This window comes from Sinocyclocheilus grahami, unplaced genomic scaffold, assembly GCF_001515645.1.
Source record: "Sinocyclocheilus grahami isolate Dianchi unplaced genomic scaffold, SAMN03320097.WGS_v1.1 scaffold372.1, whole genome shotgun sequence".
Classification (NCBI taxonomy): domain Eukaryota; kingdom Metazoa; phylum Chordata; class Actinopteri; order Cypriniformes; family Cyprinidae; genus Sinocyclocheilus; species Sinocyclocheilus grahami.
In genome coordinates this window covers 652545-673555 of record NW_015505551.1, presented here as the reverse complement: position 1 = coordinate 673555, position 21011 = coordinate 652545, and the positions used below count along the sequence as shown (strand labels likewise).

The window sequence follows — 21011 nt, the reverse complement described above, 5'->3', positions numbered from 1 at the left end:
TATCATAAACTAGGTTAGTGGATAATTCGGCAGCAAAAGTTATTCTAGAAAAATCAGTGCACAATAATTTTAGAAATCCAAACATTTAGTGAAAACATTTTTTTTTTGGGGAACAAATAAAAGTGTTGCACTAAATATGGTAAAATGTTACACATTGATATTTGTATTATTATAAAATCCATTCATTAAAAACATTCATGAATGTATTTATATATAAGTATATACTATAAAATTTAAATACATTTCTTTTAAATGTATAGCATATTTTTTAATAAGGCAACAACATATGATACGATAGGACAAAACAAAAACAGTGCAGCACGAACTGTTTTTATACAGTCAACCCTCAATGGACACCTTGGCAATTGAATCGCCATTGGCTAGTATATTTTTTGGTTTACTCGTCAGACTGAAATTCTGTCTGTCTGTCTGTCTGTCTGTCTGTCTGTCTGTCTGGCACGTTAAAAACTATTTATAGTCTTTTCTACGCCCGTGTTTTGTTCTCACAGACACCCGGTAGCAAGTAACAAAACAACATTAAACTCCGGCAAGAAGATAAAGTACTTTTTGCAAAATCATAGACATGTATTTACAAATCAAGTATAATGGGAACACAGAATGATCTTGGAGATAGCTTACTGAGCTGACTGCTGTAAACGAACGCGACCAGGGTTTAACGTTAAAGGCTGAACGAATGACTGACAGCCACAGCGGAGAAAAGAGTTTGTGTGAACTTTAATGTAAGGACTTAAATATTCATATGTAGCTCACATTAAGCTATCGTATGGCTTCAGAAGTAACACAGAATAATTCACACAATCGAGAAAAAAAAAATCGGATTTGGATCGGCTCTCTCTGACCGATACCCGATCCGAGAAAAATGGCACTATCGGAGCCGATATCCGATATGAATATCGGATCGGCGCATCCCTAAACATTAGAAAACACCACAAAAAATAAAATAAAATGAAATAATTTAAAATAAAAATAGTTTAAAATTAAATTAAATTTGTAAAATAAATAAAAGGGTCTATCATCCATCCATAATAAGTTAAAATAGGTAAAATAAATCAAATAAAAAGGTTTTAGTTAGTAAGTAACTGCAATTTGTCTAGCTTATCTGAATCTTCCAGAAATTAAAAAAAAGATTTCTGACAAAGATGGAAGCGCTCACATCCCCCTCTGTCTCTCATCTTCTCCTCTCCTCCATTCTGTCTTTATTGTGCTGAGAGATGCAGGTAGGCACTTTTGCCTTTGGCTCTCATCTCAGACACTCTGAATGGCAGTGTCTCTGCTGGCTTCTGACTCATTTGTTTGATCATTAATGTTGTCCCACAGGACATAAACAGCAAATGGATTTTCAGTGTGTGTTGACAGACGTAGCTGGTGAATACTTTTGTGAATGCTTTTGTCTGTGGGTTTGTGTCTGAAATGCATTGACTGCTTTAGGCCAGAAACATACTCTATGCAAGTACATTGATGCGGATGTTGGTTCAATGCTATCATCTATCTATCTATCTATCTATCTATCTATCTATCTATCTATCTATCTATCTATCTATCTATCTATCTATCTATCTATCTATCTATCTATCTATCGCTCTATCGCTCTATCTATCGCTCTATCTGTCCGTCTGTCCGTCCGTGAGGAAATGATGCAGGTGACAGGAGGAGCACTCCATTGATATCGAAGACACTTCCCACAGTAATGGTTTTTTGGCTTGTCATTTTGACATGTGACTGTTGTTCTGCTAATGTAATTGCGTTCCGCTGAAAGTTTCCACTTCCAAAATATATTTTTCAGTTTGTGGAAGTCATTTTCCTTTTTTCTGTCAAGAAAAATGTAGCTAACCATCGTGACCATTGTGCTTTTTTTCTGCAGCAGTCTAACACGGACGGTGGATATTTCTGGAGACCTCAGACCTCTGGGCATCAAAGTCATATCATACAGCTCCTCACTGAGTGGAAGGTAAAGCGCGCGCGCGCGCACACACACACAGACACACACACACACACGCACACACACACACACACACACACACACTCAGAGAGAGAGAGAGAGACAGAGATTCATGGTGTCTTCACACATTTGCCTGATAATGGACCATGAGGTGCACTGTTATACAAATTCTCCCTTTTGATTCTCGAGTATTGACTCTTTTTAAAAAATTTTTTTTATCATTATATAAAACAATGCTAGCTGACCATTTCTCAATTACTATAATTAAGTTGACCTTTTTTTAAATGTTTTCTCACTTTGAGTGTTTTATTTATGATAAAAAAAATAATTTTTTTTTAGCATTTTCTTCAGCATTGGCAATTATATAAAACAATATTAATTGACCATTAGTCTAACTTAAGTAAATGTGAATAAAATAAATATATTTTACTCTATAAAGGACTAGCATCATCTTATTTCACAATTATAAACGCTATCTGTGGAATGCTTGGATTACTTAGTAGTTTCACTTTTGTAATTTCAATGTTATAAGTCAACAGTGTCCCATTCATATTTGCCCATAGACACGCACTCAAACACTTACAGGAAGTAGCTAGGAGAATGGCTCTTTCAGACTACATGAGTAGGTCAAAAGTTAAGTTCTCAGGGCAAGGACACACACATGTTGCATGACAGGAAGTCCTCCCTGGGTAGACGATGACAAGCTTCCTGTTGTTGAGGCCTCTGCACCCTGTTGAGCTCCGGATTGAAATAGATCCTCTCTCTGTAGGTGGGCAAACCTGTGTGGTGGCCTGGTGAACTACTCTTTAGGGTGTGTAAGACCCAAAGGAAACCCTAAAGTCTTAAAGGAAGTAACAGCAAATAAAATCTTGATAATTGAAACGGTTGCCTGACCAGGTCAGTTCTCAAAACAGAAAGATGCTGATGCCTCTAATATCGAGAGACATTTCAGAGAAAGTTTCTAGAATATATCTGATATTTTCATTAAAATCATTAAAAAAAGTAAATAACTTTTTCCTGGTGTGTCATATACCATATTCCATATATTTTTTATACTTAATATACTTTTAGCATTTACTTTTTTCTGTTTTTCCATTTTTAGATATTTAATTTAATTACATTTTATTACAATTATGCTTTATAACTTTTTTAATTATATTACTTTATATAATGTATATGTATGTAACCTCTCACTGCATTTGGAGAACAAGCAAACCACTTGGCCACAGTTCCAGCACCATTTTATTTATTGTACTAACAAAACTATAGACGTTTATATAAGTTATTTTCAGTTGGAATTCTGCTTCTTATGTACAGTTGATATCTTCAGTTATTTTCTGAATGCCCTTCCCTGTCTGAAATCTGTTCGTTGCTTGTGTCATCAGGACTCTGGGTCTAAATATCCGAGCCATCGAGAAGAACAGCCGCTCCGAACAAGAGGGGGTCTTTGAAGAGGACGAGTGCATCGTGCAGATCAATGACACCGAGTTAATAGACAAATCCTTTGCTCAGTGAGTGTCTGACTCTTCCATCCGTCACACTTTCATTGTTGTCATGTGGATTACTAATCATCCATCCGCTCTCTTTCTCTCCACTTCATTCTCTTCTTTCATTATCCATTTTTGTGTTGTTTTTGCTTTCATGCGATTGATCTCTGTCCTACTTGCTTATAACGTGCAAACACAATCGTACCAAACCTTTTTATCTATCCATCCTCTCTCATTTTCCTCACTTTTCTGCAGAGTTTCAGTGCTATGACTAACACAACAAAAGAGAATGGTTTGCTCTTGCCACGAGTGTGGAATTGCCCTATTAAGTGGCTTTAGTGGTATCGGACAGCCTTCAAAAGGGCGATAGATTAAACGAAGTGGCACTATTAGAGGAAGAGTTGAAGAAATGGTTACGAGAGTTAAAGATTTTGAAGCAGAAACGAAAAAAGACTTCAGTCAAGCAAGTCAATTTGACTTCTGCAGTGCCCTGAACTGAACTCCGAAAAGTGTGCTCATCACATTCAATGCAACATAATATCTCTGATATCTAGTCTTAGTAATGTTAGCCTTTAATTGTGTACTGTATGTTTGTAAGTTTTTAGTTTCATATTGATGTTGATAACTGTTTTAAAATGTTATAAATGGATAGCTCAGAATCTAAATTGTGATTCGATTTGTCATGTTTTGAAAAGTAAAAATTTCATAATTTCTGAAAAATTTAATTTCGCATCTATCCTGACTAAAGCCCATTAAATTCCACATAAAGTGGACCTTAATGTTACTTGTCTTGTCAATGTTAAAAATATTTTTAATATATCAATAAGAAAGTACGATAGGCTTTTACTCAAGTCTTGATCACTTAATTTAAATTGAGCAAAACAAAACGACAAATGTTTACTTTCACAAGCCGTCTCCTATAGGCTTGTAGTAAGCTGTCTCTTGTTCAATTATGTAACAAAAAATGTCGGGAAATGACACCTCTGGCCATTCCGTTGGGTCGTTTGTCCAATCACAGATACCGTACGGACAGTCCGACCCAATACGGCTGAGTTTTTATACGTATGTTGCTCTGTCGAGCGGCAGAAATGATTTTATGTAGGCCATTCTGAGTCAACACCATGCTTTTCCAATGAGGGGGAAAGGACTGTTTTCCCCCACGCTGACTCCGCCCACATAGCTATGACGCGACACCGATCAAGTCTATCGTCGACATTAAAAGCGCTATTCTGTTTAACTTGAGAGCCTGGTTTGTGAAATACAAGCTGAACAAATCTGTGTGTATATTGTTTGTAAAAACTCAAATTAAGCGTCAGAATTTATATTATTGATTTTACGAACAGTTAAAGCTGCAGTCCGTAACTTTTTTTTGGTTAAAAATGATCTGAAATCAATATTTGAGCAAGTACATAACCAGCAAGTGTTCGAAACTATCGCCTTACTTTAGCCCGATTCACAACGGTCATCTTATAATAATGTTTTCTAATTTGAGTGGTACGGGTAGGTTTTCGCTGGAAATTCGAGCATGCTGCTGCATCATTACGTCACGTCTGTAAACATAAAGAAGATGTCCCGGCTACTAGGCTATCGCATGTGAGGATCCTGCAGGTGGCCGATCGTTTATAGCCTTTTCTCACAGCAGCTGGAATAATGAAATATATCATTTTGATGGCGGATTGTAATCCAGAAAGGATTGTGAGTTTATGAAACTATTCGTAGCATGATTTATTGTAATGCTTTTTTCCTCAGTTAGTCAGAACAAACATGGCAGACTTGTTACTTACTTGTTCAGATGACAATATCCGGTGAAGATGCTTATTTGGGTCATATATTCCAAGACGTAGGCGAGAATCTGTGAGTGCAAAGTACAATATCCACACCGGTGCTGTGACTGACTGCCACACATACTCCTCAAAACATTAGATTAATCCGCGCTGGAGCTGTGCCGCTGCACAACCCACGCAAGGAAGATAATTACGCACATAGCTGCAATTGCAGGTTTTCAAACCGAGATGGCGACAAAGAGGCAAAACTTACGGACTGCAGCTTTAAGAAATGGAGAGATTCAGTCCCAGTGATTTTACTAAGATTGATGTCAGCATGAAATGGAAATTCACCCTATTGAATTTCCTTTTAATTCCAGTGATCTTTATTTATTTATTTTAACCATGCCTAAGGGAGTTTTACATCATTTTGAACAAGACACTTAACTGTGGTAAAACCTTTTACCACAGCACCACCAAAAATTATGTTCAACACATTTAACACAACTTGAATTGTATCCTTTGTCACATGACTTCTGTGGTTAGTTATGCTATCCATTTTGTATGTTTTTATAAAATATAGGTCAGATACCGAAGCCAGACTGGATTAGAAGTCATTGGCCACACATCAATTGAACGTAGTTAGCATAGTGCCATATTTAATTTTATGCAAATGAAAATAGGACCGTGAGGGACAACTAATCAGAAACTGCATCAGTTTCAATTGTGTTATATGAAATTTGGCATCAGTCCATTTAAATTCCATATTAACATGCCATTATTTCGCATATATAACAATCTTTGATCAGTATATTGTTTGGTACCAGTAAACACCATATAGTTGGGCAAAAAACTGAATTGTTTATATTGTTTATTTTGCCTATCAGTATTAATAAATTAGCCGTTTTAGCAGCATTAAAATCGATAACTTGCATGTTACAGTGGGTCTGATTTGTAAAATACAAGCTGAACGAATTTGTACAATGTTTGTAAAACCTTGAATTAATCTTCAGAATTTACGTTATTGATAAAAAAATATTATTTTACTCATGTTGAAGTCAACTCACTCTATTGAATGTCCATTTATTTTCCATCTATTTTCTAAACGCATCTTAACAATCTTATTGTGAACTACCTGTAAAAGCTGAAATGCACTACCTTTCTTGGCTTGCAATTTTAACACAATAACACTAGCCTATAGGTAAATTCCACGTAGTTCTTATGTAGTAAGATGGAAGTGCTGATAAGTTATTCCCACTGGAAGTCCTTGAGGGAAAAGGCTCTTGAATGGTGCTAATGAAGGAGGCTGTTGAGTCTTTGAAGCACTGAATATCTTTGTATTCATGTTATCTACAAATATGCATTACAGAACAGTACGACAAGCTTTCGCTCTCAATGTTTCAGGTCTCAAGAGGTGTTTCGCCAAGCCATGTCTTTACCCACCATGCGTTTGGAGGTGCTTCCTGTCGCCAACAGGCTCCAATATGAGAAGAGCCTCATTGGGCAGCTTTTCAACAACACTGAACCAAACCCTGTGGTCCCTAAAGTCAAGAGTCCTTTCTTGGTTCATAAACTCAAAAGCAATACATCTACACCATCTCCAGAGCCTCCTGCCTCACAAACCCCGCCCCAAAAGGAGGAGGAGATTCAGCCTGCAAGACACACCCCCATTGAAACAGATCATCGCAGAGCCACGTCTTCTCCTCCGGTCAGCACGTCACCGACCCTGAAAGATCACAGTGAGAGCCCCACCCCCAAAAAGACCCCCGCCCTTGGCACACTAGTTAATATGATCAACAAAAAGCCTGGGAAGAAAATGAAGATCGATTTGAAGAAAGGTAAGCTGAATGAGAACTCAAAATTGAATGGGTTCAACTCAAAATTGAGCCCATTGAATTAAAAAAGTTCTAACAATAATTCTTTCTGTATAATTTTTTCACTCAAAAATATGCCACATTATGCAAGTAAAATGGGTTGCGAAGGTCATTTCATGTTGATTTCAAGCTTGAATAGTGGAAACTCCATCCAGTTGACCACAAGGTGCCATCGTGAGCCCTGTCAAAACTGCTGCATAGCAACGTCTTCCTTATTTTCTGTCCTCTTTGTCTGTATCGCTCCTCTCAGCTGATTGACAGCTGCTATTGTTTAAAACTTTAATGTCAGGTGCTCTTCTGGGACTCGAGATTTCATCATTTGCCATCTTTACTATGCTGGATTGGCCGCTATCCTTTATGACATCTCTCTCTCAAGTGTGTGTGAGAGAGAAACAGAGCAATTCTCGACTTCAGTAATCACACGTGTCCCTGTGGATGAGAGACTCGCGAGAGAATCACTTTCTTAGCCTCTTTTTTCTTTCTTCTCTTACTGCGTTTCTGAATAAATGGGCTTTTAATATTTTAATTGTAATTTTAATTTACTGCTTTTAATTTATGCAAATTTTACAAACAATAAATAAATAAATAATAAACAAGCAAACAAACGAATGAATGAATGAATGAATAAAAAGTTTGTATAAAAAGTATTTAGTAGTAGTATAGTCTTAACAGTAATAAGAACTGGAATATTTATTTTCTTAATATAAAAATCATAAAATATTAATATTTATGCAATAAATTCTAAACATAAATATAGCTTTTAATGTAATAAATATAATGCAATGAATATTAAAACAAATAATATGTATACAATAAATATAACTATAACTAAATATTAGTATGTATGCAATAAATATACAAAACAAATTCGTATGAAATAAATATAAAAATAACTAAATATTAATATTTATGCATTTAAATATAAAATTATAAGTTTTTTCTCCTCTTGATTTTTGGATGAAATGTGACCCTGACATATTTCTGTGAGATTCACTCTTCCATCTCTTTTCAGCTTCCACTTCCTCTAATCAGTTTTTTTCAGACCACACCCTTTGTCATTGATTCTATCGCTCCTCTTTCACACAGTCTCTCTCTCTTTCTCTTTCTCTCTCTCTCTCTTCATCCTGTATCCTGCTCTCTGCATCTCTAGTCTCCTGTAGATGTGTTCACGTGTGAAATTAAAGTGCAGAGCTGTCTAATCCCCATAAGGAAACATTTATCAACGTGCAGGGTTGGAAACAGAGGTGTTCGAACCTCTGCAGAGAAATCGACAGTTTAAACACAGGTTATCAATCCAGAGTGCTTGAAAGCTATCATCAGCCTACCACTGACCTTTTGACCTGATCTTGGATCGGATAAGCTGGATACAGTCTGTAAAGATCTATGAGGGTCATAACGGGTAGCTGGTGCTTGTATGCTCTCATTAAATGTTATATATACATTATATATACATACACGTATATAGATGTATATATTCTTTGCATCATTTTCACCATCTTGCTCTCCAGACATCAGTATCCGCTATTGAAAAACCCATATTGGTAGTCAGTAATTTCTAAGCCAGATTTCAGTGATAATAGTGACACTCTATTGACAATGAAGTAAATTTCTAATGAAATGTACTAGGAGTAGATATTGAAAATTAATGCAATAATATTGGACAACGTACTTTCATGTTTTATGGTTTCTTTCATGTCAGTTACAGACTTTTAAACAAATCCGTAATTCAAAAATTCATAGTGACAAAATTTGAATTCAAATATTCACATTTTAATTTTGAGAAGCCTTTTAAATGGAACTTTCATTGGCAGTTTTCTTTGCCAAACCTTTAAATTGAATTTTCATTGGCAGTTGTCTTCGACAAATATTCAAATAAAAAAAATAAAGAAAAACTTCCAATGCTACAAACCTCTTAATAAAAAAAAAAGTTGAATATTCATTGCAAAAAAAAATATATAATACATAATACACATAAGACATAATACATTTAAGTTTGCTACATTTTCTCATGGCATGACGAAAATGATCAATTCACTTGGTATGAATAGTATTGAGGTGAAATCCAAGGCAATATTCCTTGCTGAAAATTGAGCCTTAGAATGTTAGCAAGTCTTCAGGACATTGTGGAAGGGATTTTAGTGGAACAATTACATAGTTTTTCAACACGTCTTAAAAAGATCTCAATTTTATTTGGTACTACAGTGAGTGTGAACTGTGGGTGTAAATGCAAACACACTTTGTCTATGACTGGAACCTTAGAAGAATGTTATTTATTTTACATCATACAGCAGGGAAAAATATGTTCAGTTCAGGCTTTCTGGTTCACTGGGTCATTAAATACATGCTTAATATTTCTGGCCTTCCTCTGTCTGCAGGTACGGAGGGCCTTGGATTCACCGTGGTAACCAGAGACTTGTCCCTTCATGGTCCAGGACCCATTATGGTCAAGAGCATCCTGCCCCGCGGAGCTGCTGTTAAAGATGGACGGCTCAAGTCTGGAGACCGTATCCTGGAGGTATTACATGCATCCTGCGTCAATGCAATCATGAGAGCACAATCTGGAAAATGCGAAATCACAGTTTATTTATAGGACATTAAATTATGCTATTCCTCGCCCACCAGTCATGCAATTAAAAGTTATTGTTTTAAATGCAATTTAAAGATATTGTTTCAGAAAGCTTAATGCATCTTTGACATAATTAGGCCAATTGTCTGTCTTGTATTGCACCTGGCCATGAGATGGAATTGACACTGACATGTTTTCCATCTCTGTGTAAATGGAAATTTTGCTCTCCGTTTTGGCAGTTACAGGCAATAGCTTTCTCTCTTTCTCTAGGTAAATGGAGTGGACATCACAGGACGCACACAAGAGGAACTGGTGGCTATGCTGCGGAGCACCAAACTGGGAGAAACCGTGTCTCTGGTAGTTGGAAGACAAGAGGAGTTTTTGCCCAGAGAACTGGTAAGACCATTGTCAAACATCAGGGCATAACGATGAGGTAATTAACAGTACCTCAAATTATATCTAAAAAACACAATGTTTATATAATGAAAAAGTAAAACTTTGGTTTGAAAAAAATGGTAACATTGTATTTTAAGGACCAGTTCTCACTATTAACTAGTTGCTGATTAGCATGCATATTACTAGCATGTATAAAGCACATATTAATGCCTTATTCTGCTTGACCATATTTTAGATCCCTTAAAGGGGTCATATGACGTTGCTAAAAAATAACATTATTTTGTTTATTTGGTGTAATGAAATGTGTTTATGCGGTTTAAGGTTAAAAAAACACATTATTTTTCACATACTGTACATTATTGTTTCTTCTCTATGCCCCGCCTTTCTGAAACGTGTCGATTTTTACAAAGCTCATCGTTCTGAAAAGCGAGGTGGGCTCTGATTGGCCAGAAGTAAATTTCTAATGAAATGTACTAGGAGTAGATATTGAAAATTAATGCAATAATATTGGACAACGTACTTTCATGTTTTATGGTTTCTTTCATGTCAGTTACAGACTTTTAAACAAATCCGTAATTCAAAAATTCATAGTGACAAAATTTGAATTCAAATATTCACATTTTAATTTTGAGAAGCCTTTTAAATGGAACTTTCATTGGCAGTTTTCTTTGCCAAACCTTTAAATTGAATTTTCATTGGCAGTTGTCTTCGACAAATATTCAAATAAAAAAAATCTTGAAAATTAAAATGAAAAACTTCCAATGCTACAAACCTCTTAATAAAAAAAAAAGTTGAATATTCATTGCAAAAAAAAATATATAATACATAATACACATAAGACATAATACATTTAAGTTTGCTACATTTTCTCATGGCATGACGAAAATGATCAATTCACTTGGTATGAATAGTATTGAGGTGAAATCCAAGGCAATATTCCTTGCTGAAAATTGAGCCTTAGAATGTTAGCAAGTCTTCAGGACATTGTGGAAGGGATTTTAGTGGAACAATTACATAGTTTTTCAACACGTCTTAAAAAGATCTCAATTTTATTTGGTACTACAGTGAGTGTGAACTGTGGGTGTAAATGCAAACACTATGACTGTATGACTGGAACCTTAGAAGAATGTTATTTATTTTACATCATACAGCAGGGAAAAATATGTTCAGTTCAGGTTCACTGGGTCACTGGGTCATTAAATACATGCTTAATATTTCTGGCCTTCCTCTGTCTGCAGGTACGGAGGGCCTTGGATTCACCGTGGTAACCAGAGACTTGTCCCTTCATGGTCCAGGACCCATTATGGTCAAGAGCATCCTGCCCCGCGGAGCTGCTGTTAAAGATGGACGGCTCAAGTCTGGAGACCGTATCCTGGAGGTATTACATGCATCCTGCGTCAATGCAATCATGAGAGCACAATCTGGAAAATGCGAAATCACAGTTTATTTATAGGACATTAAATTATGCTATTCCTCGCCCACCAGTCATGCAATTAAAAGTTATTGTTTTAAATGCAATTTAAAGATATTGTTTCAGAAAGCTTAATGCATCTTTGACATAATTAGGCCAATTGTCTGTCTTGTATTGCACCTGGCCATGAGATGGAATTGACACTGACATGTTTTCCATCTCTGTGTAAATGGAAATTTTGCTCTCCGTTTTGGCAGTTACAGGCAATAGCTTTCTCTCTTTCTCTAGGTAAATGGAGTGGACATCACAGGACGCACACAAGAGGAACTGGTGGCTATGCTGCGGAGCACCAAACTGGGAGAAACCGTGTCTCTGGTAGTTGGAAGACAAGAGGAGTTTTTGCCCAGAGAACTGGTAAGACCACTGTCAAACATCAGGGCATAACGATGAGGTAATTAACAGTACCTCAAATTATATCTAAAAAACACAATGTTTATATAATGAAAAAGTCTTAGTACACACTGTCGGTGCGAATGCAACCCTTTAAATGGTACTGGGAAATAGTTTGTGCAAAATCGTCCCAGTACTTCAGTACTGTACATTTAGTTCTGGAACTAAAGCGGTGCGAAAGGCCATAATGCCTTATTCTGCTTGACCATATTTTAGATCCCTTAAAGGGGTCATATGACGTTGCTAAAAAATAACATTATTTTGTTTATTTGGTGTAATGAAATGTGTTTATGCGGTTTAAGGTTAAAAAAACACATTATTTTTCACATACTGTACATTATTGTTTCTTCTCTATGCCCCGCCTTTCTGAAACGTGTCGATTCTCTAATCAGTTTTTTTCAGACCACACCCTTTGTCATTGATTCTATCGCTCCTCTTTCACACAGTCTCTCTCTCTTTCTCTTTCTCTCTCTCTCTCTTCATCCTGTATCCTGCTCTCTGCATCTCTAGTCTCCTGTAGATGTGTTCACGTGTGAAATTAAAGTGCAGAGCTGTCTAATCCCCATAAGGAAACATTTATCAACGTGCAGGGTTGGAAACAGAGGTGTTCGAACCTCTGCAGAGAAATCGACAGTTTAAACACAGGTTATCAATCCAGAGTGCTTGAAAGCTATCATCAGCCTACCACTGACCTTTTGACCTGATCTTGGATCGGATAAGCTGGATACAGTCTGTAAAGATCTATGAGGGTCATAACGGGTAGCTGGTGCTTGTATGCTCTCATTAAATGTTATATATACATTATATATACATACACGTATATAGATGTATATATTCTTTGCATCATTTTCACCATCTTGCTCTCCAGACATCAGTATCCGCTATTGAAAAACCCATATTGGTAGTCAGTAATTTCTAAGCCAGATTTCAGTGATAATAGTGACACTCTATTGACAATGAAGTAAATTTCTAATGAAATGTACTAGGAGTAGATATTGAAAATTAATGCAATAATATTGGACAACGTACTTTCATGTTTTATGGTTTCTTTCATGTCAGTTACAGACTTTTAAACAAATCCGTAATTCAAAAATTCATAGTGACAAAATTTGAATTCAAATATTCACATTTTAATTTTGAGAAGCCTTTTAAATGGAACTTTCATTGGCAGTTTTCTTTGCCAAACCTTTAAATTGAATTTTCATTGGCAGTTGTCTTCGACAAATATTCAAATAAAAAAAATCTTGAAAATTAAAATGAAAAACTTCCAATGCTACAAACCTCTTAATAAAAAAAAAAGTTGAATATTCATTGCAAAAAAAAATATATAATACATAATACACATAAGACATAATACATTTAAGTTTGCTACATTTTCTCATGGCATGACGAAAATGATCAATTCACTTGGTATGAATAGTATTGAGGTGAAATCCAAGGCAATATTCCTTGCTGAAAATTGAGCCTTAGAATGTTAGCAAGTCTTCAGGACATTGTGGAAGGGATTTTAGTGGAACAATTACATAGTTTTTCAACACGTCTTAAAAAGATCTCAATTTTATTTGGTACTACAGTGAGTGTGAACTGTGGGTGTAAATGCAAACACACTTTGTCTATGACTGGAACCTTAGAAGAATGTTATTTATTTTACATCATACAGCAGGGAAAAATATGTTCAGTTCAGGCTTTCTGGTTCACTGGGTCATTAAATACATGCTTAATATTTCTGGCCTTCCTCTGTCTGCAGGTACGGAGGGCCTTGGATTCACCGTGGTAACCAGAGACTTGTCCCTTCATGGTCCAGGACCCATTATGGTCAAGAGCATCCTGCCCCGCGGAGCTGCTGTTAAAGATGGACGGCTCAAGTCTGGAGACCGTATCCTGGAGGTATTACATGCATCCTGCGTCAATGCAATCATGAGAGCACAATCTGGAAAATGCGAAATCACAGTTTATTTATAGGACATTAAATTATGCTATTCCTCGCCCACCAGTCATGCAATTAAAAGTTATTGTTTTAAATGCAATTTAAAGATATTGTTTCAGAAAGCTTAATGCATCTTTGACATAATTAGGCCAATTGTCTGTCTTGTATTGCACCTGGCCATGAGATGGAATTGACACTGACATGTTTTCCATCTCTGTGTAAATGGAAATTTTGCTCTCCGTTTTGGCAGTTACAGGCAATAGCTTTCTCTCTTTCTCTAGGTAAATGGAGTGGACATCACAGGACGCACACAAGAGGAACTGGTGGCTATGCTGCGGAGCACCAAACTGGGAGAAACCGTGTCTCTGGTAGTTGGAAGACAAGAGGAGTTTTTGCCCAGAGAACTGGTAAGACCACTGTCAAACATCAGGGCATAACGATGAGGTAATTAACAGTACCTCAAATTATATCTAAAAAACACAATGTTTATATAATGAAAAAGTCAAACTTTGGTTTGAAAAAAATGGTAACATTGTATTTTAAGGACCAGTTCTCACTATTAACTAGTTGCTGATTAGCATGCATATTACTAGCATGTATAAAGCACATATTAATGCCTTATTCTGCTTGACCATATTTTAGATCCCTTAAAGGGGTCATATGACGTTGCTAAAAAATAACATTATTTTGTTTATTTGGTGTAATGAAATGTGTTTATGCGGTTTAAGGTTAAAAAAACACATTATTTTTCACATACTGTACATTATTGTTTCTTCTCTATGCCCCGCCTTTCTGAAACGTGTCGATTTTTACAAAGCTCATCGTTCTGAAAAGCGAGGTGGGCTCTGATTGGCCAGCTATCCAGTGCGTTGAGATTGGCCGAATTCCTTAAGCGTGTGACTGAAATGTTACGCCCCTTACTATACTGTGATGCCGTTTCCCGGCATGACGAAACAAAACCAATAAAACCCATTATAAACGAGGCATTTGTTGCATCCTGTGGGGATTACTGATTATAATGACTTATACCGTCTTTTTACGCGTTGCGTTGCATCGCGCCGCGCCGCGTAAACATAAAACCAGGTCTGCATTTGTGATCAGAGAAACGACTAAAAACAAGCGCTACTCTACACTGCTCAAAACTCGTGTTTGAATCATCAGTGGCAAATCCTTTAAATATAAATGTACTTACAGTCTGTGAGTCAAAACAGCCGGCATTGTAGTCTACTCTCCCAGGATCAGGAAACAGTCCTCCATAAAATGTGCTGCACACATCTGAATATTTGGTTTGAAGTGTTCTGGAACAGTGTTGTAAATACAACTTAACCACTGATTTCTAGTTGTGTCCTCTTTTGGAAGACCAAAAAGAATTTTTTTTCGCTTTCATAAATTACTGATTATAATGACTTATACCGTCTTTTTACGCGTTGCGTTGCATCGCGCCGCGCCGCGTAAACATAAAACCAGGTCTGCATTTGTGATCAGAGAAACGACTAAAAACAAGCGCTACTCTACACTGCTCAAAACTCGTGTTTGAATCATCAGTGCCAAATCCTTTAAATATGAAAATGTACTTGCAGGCTGTGAGTCAGGATTATTTGTCAGCATCATAGACTGTATAGGGTCAGCATGCGCGCCGAAGGGGAAACAGGGGAACTGAATTCACCGCAACACCGGCATTGTTGGCTACTCTCCCAGGAAACTGTCCTCATCCTCTGTAAAATGCGTTGCACACATCTGAATATTTGGGTTGAACTGTTCCCGGAACAGTGTTGTAAATACAACTTAACCACTGATTTCTAGTTGTGTCCTCTTTTGGAAGACCAAAAAGAATTTTTTTTCGCTTTCATAACGAAACACACAGCGTCTCCACGCAATACAACTTAACCACTGATATCTAGTTGTGTCCTCTTTTGGAAGACCAAAAAGAATTTTTTTTCGCTTTCATAACGAAACACACAGCGTCTCCACGCCATGGCGGTGGCGGCAACAATACTACAGCGAGAATCAAAGTTATGCCTTCTTTCTTGGCGCACACAAGAGGAACTGGTGGCTATGCTGCGGAGCACCAAACTGGGAGAAACCGTGTCTCTGGTAGTTGGAAGACAAGAGGAGTTTTTGCCCAGAGAACTGGTAAGACCACTGTCAAACATCAGGGCATAACGATGAGGTAATTAACAGTACCTCAAATTATATCTAAAAAACACAATGTTTATATAATGAAAAAGTCAAACTTTGGTTTGAAAAAAATGGTAACATTGTATTTTAAGGACCAGTTCTCACTATTAACTAGTTGCTGATTAGCATGCATATTACTAGCATGTATAAAGCACATATTAATGCCTTATTCTGCTTGACCATATTTTAGATCCCTTAAAGGGGTCATATGACGTTGCTAAAAAATAACATTATTTTGTTTATTTGGTGTAATGAAATGTGTTTATGCGGTTTAAGGTTAAAAAAACACATTATTTTTCACATACTGTACATTATTGTTTCTTCTCTATGCCCCGCCTTTCTGAAACGTGTCGATTTTTACAAAGCTCATCGTTCTGAAAAGCGAGGTGGGCTCTGATTGGCCAGCTATCCAGTGCGTTGAGATTGGCCGAATTCCTTAAGCGTGTGACTGAAATGTTACGCCCCTTACTATACTGTGATGCCGTTTCCCGGCATGACGAAACAAAACCAATAAAACCCATTATAAACGAGGCATTTGTTGCATCCTGTGGGGACATAATTACTGATTATAATGACTTATACCGTCTTTTTACGCGTTGCGTTGCATCGCGCCGCGCCGCGTAAACATAAAACCAGGTCTGCATTTGTGATCAGAGAAACGACTAAAAACAAGCGCTACTCTACACTGCTCAAAACTCGTGTTTGAATCATCAGTGGCAAATCCTTTAAATATGAAAATGTACTTGCAGGCTGTGAGTCAGGATTATTTGTCAGCATCATAGACTGTATAGGGTCAGCATGCGCGCCGAAGGGGAAACAGGGGAACTGAATTCACCGCAACACCGGCATTGTTGGCTACTCTCCCAGGAAACTGTCCTCATCCTCTGTAAAATGCGTTGCACACATCTGAATATTTGGGTTGAACTGTTCCCGGAACAGTGTTGTAAATACAACTTAACCACTGATATCTAGTTGTGTCCTCTTTTGGAAGACCAAAAAGAATTTTTTTTCGCTTTCATAACGAAACACACAGCGTCTCCACGCCATGGCGGTGGCGGCAACAATACTACAGCGAGAATCAAAGTTATGCCTTCTTTCTTGGCGTAAACATTTGGGCGGCGTTATGCAAATCTTCCCACACAGTGACATAGACATGTGGGGGCGTGTTTAAAATAGGCATTTTAGGAGGGCGTGGACGAGTCTTAACTTTTATAAAGAATATCTCTTTGAGTTTGAGACTGTAGTTTTTGCAACTTTAGAGGTCTTATCTAATCACGAACAGCTTGTAACACTCCAAAGAGAAAGGAAAACTTGAAATCCCATCATATGACCCCTGTAATTCTACCTCATAACTAAACTTAACTTAACTTAACTACCTTACTAACTATTAATAAGCAGCAAACTAGGAATTTGAGGCCAAAGTTGAAGTTAATAGTGAGAATTGGTCCCCAACCTAACGTGTGACCAAAAAATTATAATAATAATATTTGATGTATACACACACACACACACACACACACACACACACACACACACATATATATATATATATATATATATATATATATATATAAAATGGTGCATAATGGAATTTAATGGTTATGTGTATATATATTTTACATACACATTTTATGGCAAATCCAAACAACCTTATAAAACCCCAGCAATCCCCTCTTTTACATTGAACGTGTCGAATCAGCTTGTGACAGGAACTTGTGCACACGACAGCGGTTTAACAGGAAGCCTCGGGCCAGTGCTGGTCCATCTCCTCTCACAGATGTTACATGTGGTGCGTGTTGATCGCTGACCCCTTTCAAAGCATCTTTGTTTTTCTTCTAAGCATCAGACCCCCTTTAGAAACTAAACAATGAGTAAAAATGCAATTGTGGCACCCCTAGATCCCTCTTCAAAGGAAGAAATACCACATCCCTTCATTGTGTCCCTGTCTATACCACTGATCTATATAATGACTAGATTGCTCATTGCCGTGTAAACTGCTGTCAGGCGGTGAAGCCACCGGAAGTGTTCATGCCACCATCTTACTACCGACAGCTAAAAACTTGACCTAAAATCACCAGCGTATCAATCACACAGGATTAGTTTTTAGGATATGTGTATGTAAATTAATTGTTACTTCAGATATTATCTCCAATGTTTATGGTCTTTTCGGACAGGATAAGCACTATATTGAAATTGTTAAATAGTTAATCATTGAAATCGTTGCTGACACAGTTACTGTGGCCTTTTACTAGCATAACCATTTAGGAATAAAATGTTACGTATGTATTTTTAATTAATTATTAATTTAACCAACGTTTAAATCATTAACTGCATCAAAATGAATCATTGTTAAAACATTTGCAAATAGCCGACTGTACGAATAAAAACAATAAAACAACATAATTACATAAACAGTGAAGGTGAATTAAGGTACACTTACACAAAGCATAAATGTTTATTCAAATTGAGCACTTTTTCATTTGTAATACATATGTTGAGGATCTCGTCCGTCCTATGTTTATCATATTCATGTTCGCTTCTGTAATGAATATGAATGTGACTTAATTTATTTAATTCCTGACATTAAACAAATAACCATTTACATGCATAGGAGGTTTGCGTTGTAAGAATGTACAGTGATACTTCAGATATGAAAACACTGATTCGTTTTCACATTCAAATCGTACGTTTTCCTGTTAATTCAATAGAATGTATGGGAATACTAGGGGATACCAATATGGCGGCACGGCGACTTCACTTTTATGACGTCATGAGCAATCCAGTTTTCTGTTATAGATCAGTGGTCTATCTCAGTTCATTTGCGCTGTACTGCCTGCTCATCAAAGGCTTCGGGTTTAGTTGGGTCACGTGCAAATGTGTTATGTGACACGGCGACTTCACTTTTATGACGTCATGAGCAATCCAGTTTTCTGTTATAGATCAGTGGTCTATCCTCAGTTCATTTGCGCTGTACTGCCTGCTCATCAAAGGCTTCGGGTTTAGTTGGGTCACGTGCAAATGTGTTATGTGTGGGCTGCCAAACAATTCATAATCATCATTTCTCTCATGCAGACATTTCTCTCATACTTCCGCAATTAGGTTTTTGATGTCTAGGATTGTACATATCAGGCCAGAACTGCTCTATTAATTAAATTCAACAGACCTTGTTTGAGCCATATATAATATATATTTCATTTATTTTTTATTTTATAATAAATAATATTGTATTCTATATATTGTATTCATCATCTATAATGATATTGTATTATTTAAAAAAAGAAATACAAATAGTATTATATTTAATTATTATAATGTATTAATTATTATTTAATTATTTAATGATTTATTTTTGTTATATAAACATTGTGTGTTGCGTTGCAAAATTAAAGACATGCATTGTTACATTTGGGGTATATTTATGGATTTAGATGCTTTGTACTTTGTTAAATCTTTGCTGTCTGTTCAAGAAGAGCAGCTGTATGTCATTGACACTGATTATTATTGGACCATTAATTCTGGTTAGGCAACAAAAAGCATCATAAAGAGCTGCTCTGCAGTATCTATTCAGAGAGAAAAACCTCCTCCATTTTTCCACCCTATTCAAATTCAAAGTGGGTTAGCTGTGCCACTGCTTAGCCAGGGTAAATTATGGCAGAAATGCGACTGCAGGAAAAAGGAAAAATGACACACTCGGGAGAAATATTTTTTCAGAGAATGGAAGAGTATGAAAAGATATAATGACAGTGTTGAGTAGATTTCACCATCTGCCTTTTTAGAGGATATGAAAATGTGTGTGTGTGAGTGTGTGTGAGTGTGTGTTTATATTTCATTCCAATCAATGAATGCATCCGAACCTGAAATATCCTCCATAAACTCCCACCTTCACACAGTATTCGTCCCACTGTCCACCACTCAGTGTCAGCACAAAATATACCATCTTAATTCCCAAAGGTGGATTTGGCTAATGATCAGCCATTAGCAAAAATAAAGCATCTTTTATAACGGCCTGCTAGAATCCAGCAGATCTCTGGGCAGGAGACTAGCTTACACCATAAATGTCCATCCTGTTAACAGCTACACGGTGTCCGTTTGGTGAAGGATAAGTCACGTGACCTGTGATTGTTGACAGAGTTAAAGTTTTGTTTTTCTGACTGAATCCCTTCGGGATCTGGTCGCTGTGACTGGACATCCTGGATGCGTGAAAGTGAGTGTCACCAAAACGCCCGGCCTTGCTGGAAAATCCATCTAAATCCATTTTACGCCACTTAGCTAGTTATGAACTGGCATAGGATGGTCTTGCACTGGTCAGAGCTGATTATTAATTCCCAAAAAACATAGTCATTTTTATTAATTTACATTTTGTTATTGTACTGGATTATCAGCCTTTGAGGAGCTTTGAGGAGAATGAAGCAATAGTATATATATATATATATATATATATATATATATATATATATATATATATATATATATATATATATATATATATTATAATTATGTATATATTTATATTTTTTAATACAGATTTAATTTTTCCACAATACATTAGAATGTCCTATTTAATTATATTTTTTTCTGAGCAAAAAATTATTACTTGCCATTTTTTCTAAAGACACCCACTAAAATGTCATTCATTTTCAACAATAGCTCATATACCAAAAAAATCTCAAGAATCTTTAGATGACAATTTTACATTGCCACTATCTTTTAAACCACTAGGTCAGACTAAGTATGTTTCATTTGTACATAATATATATCTGTTAAGCTGAATAACGATGGGACATTATTTCACCCATATTTTGGCATTTTATTTTCGCAAATGTTATTTGAAACATTAAAGCAAACACTTTTCTTGCATTTAAAATGCGTTGTATATTTGTAATCTGATTAACTTGTGGAATGTTGTTAACAGCATATGAATCGTTGTGTAGAAATACATTTTCAATTATCAGACATATACAAGAGTTTGTGGGCTTGTTTTGTAAATGTATATTAATGA

General features: G+C 36.4%; 1 protein-coding gene across 1 annotated transcript in view; it reads left to right on the top strand.

Annotated features, from left to right (window-relative positions):
• The window catches only part of LOC107549438 (partitioning defective 3 homolog B-like), a 186380-nt gene that overhangs the window by 70763 nt on the left and 94606 nt on the right, over positions 1-21011 (top strand). The window contains exons 6-10 of the mRNA XM_016230506.1: positions 1883-1969; positions 3346-3471; positions 6615-7048; positions 9460-9599; positions 9921-10046. Of these exons, the coding sequence (XP_016085992.1) occupies positions 1883-1969; positions 3346-3471; positions 6615-7048; positions 9460-9599; positions 9921-10046 (913 nt within the window). The remainder of the gene's footprint in view (positions 1-1882; positions 1970-3345; positions 3472-6614; positions 7049-9459; positions 9600-9920; positions 10047-21011) is intronic.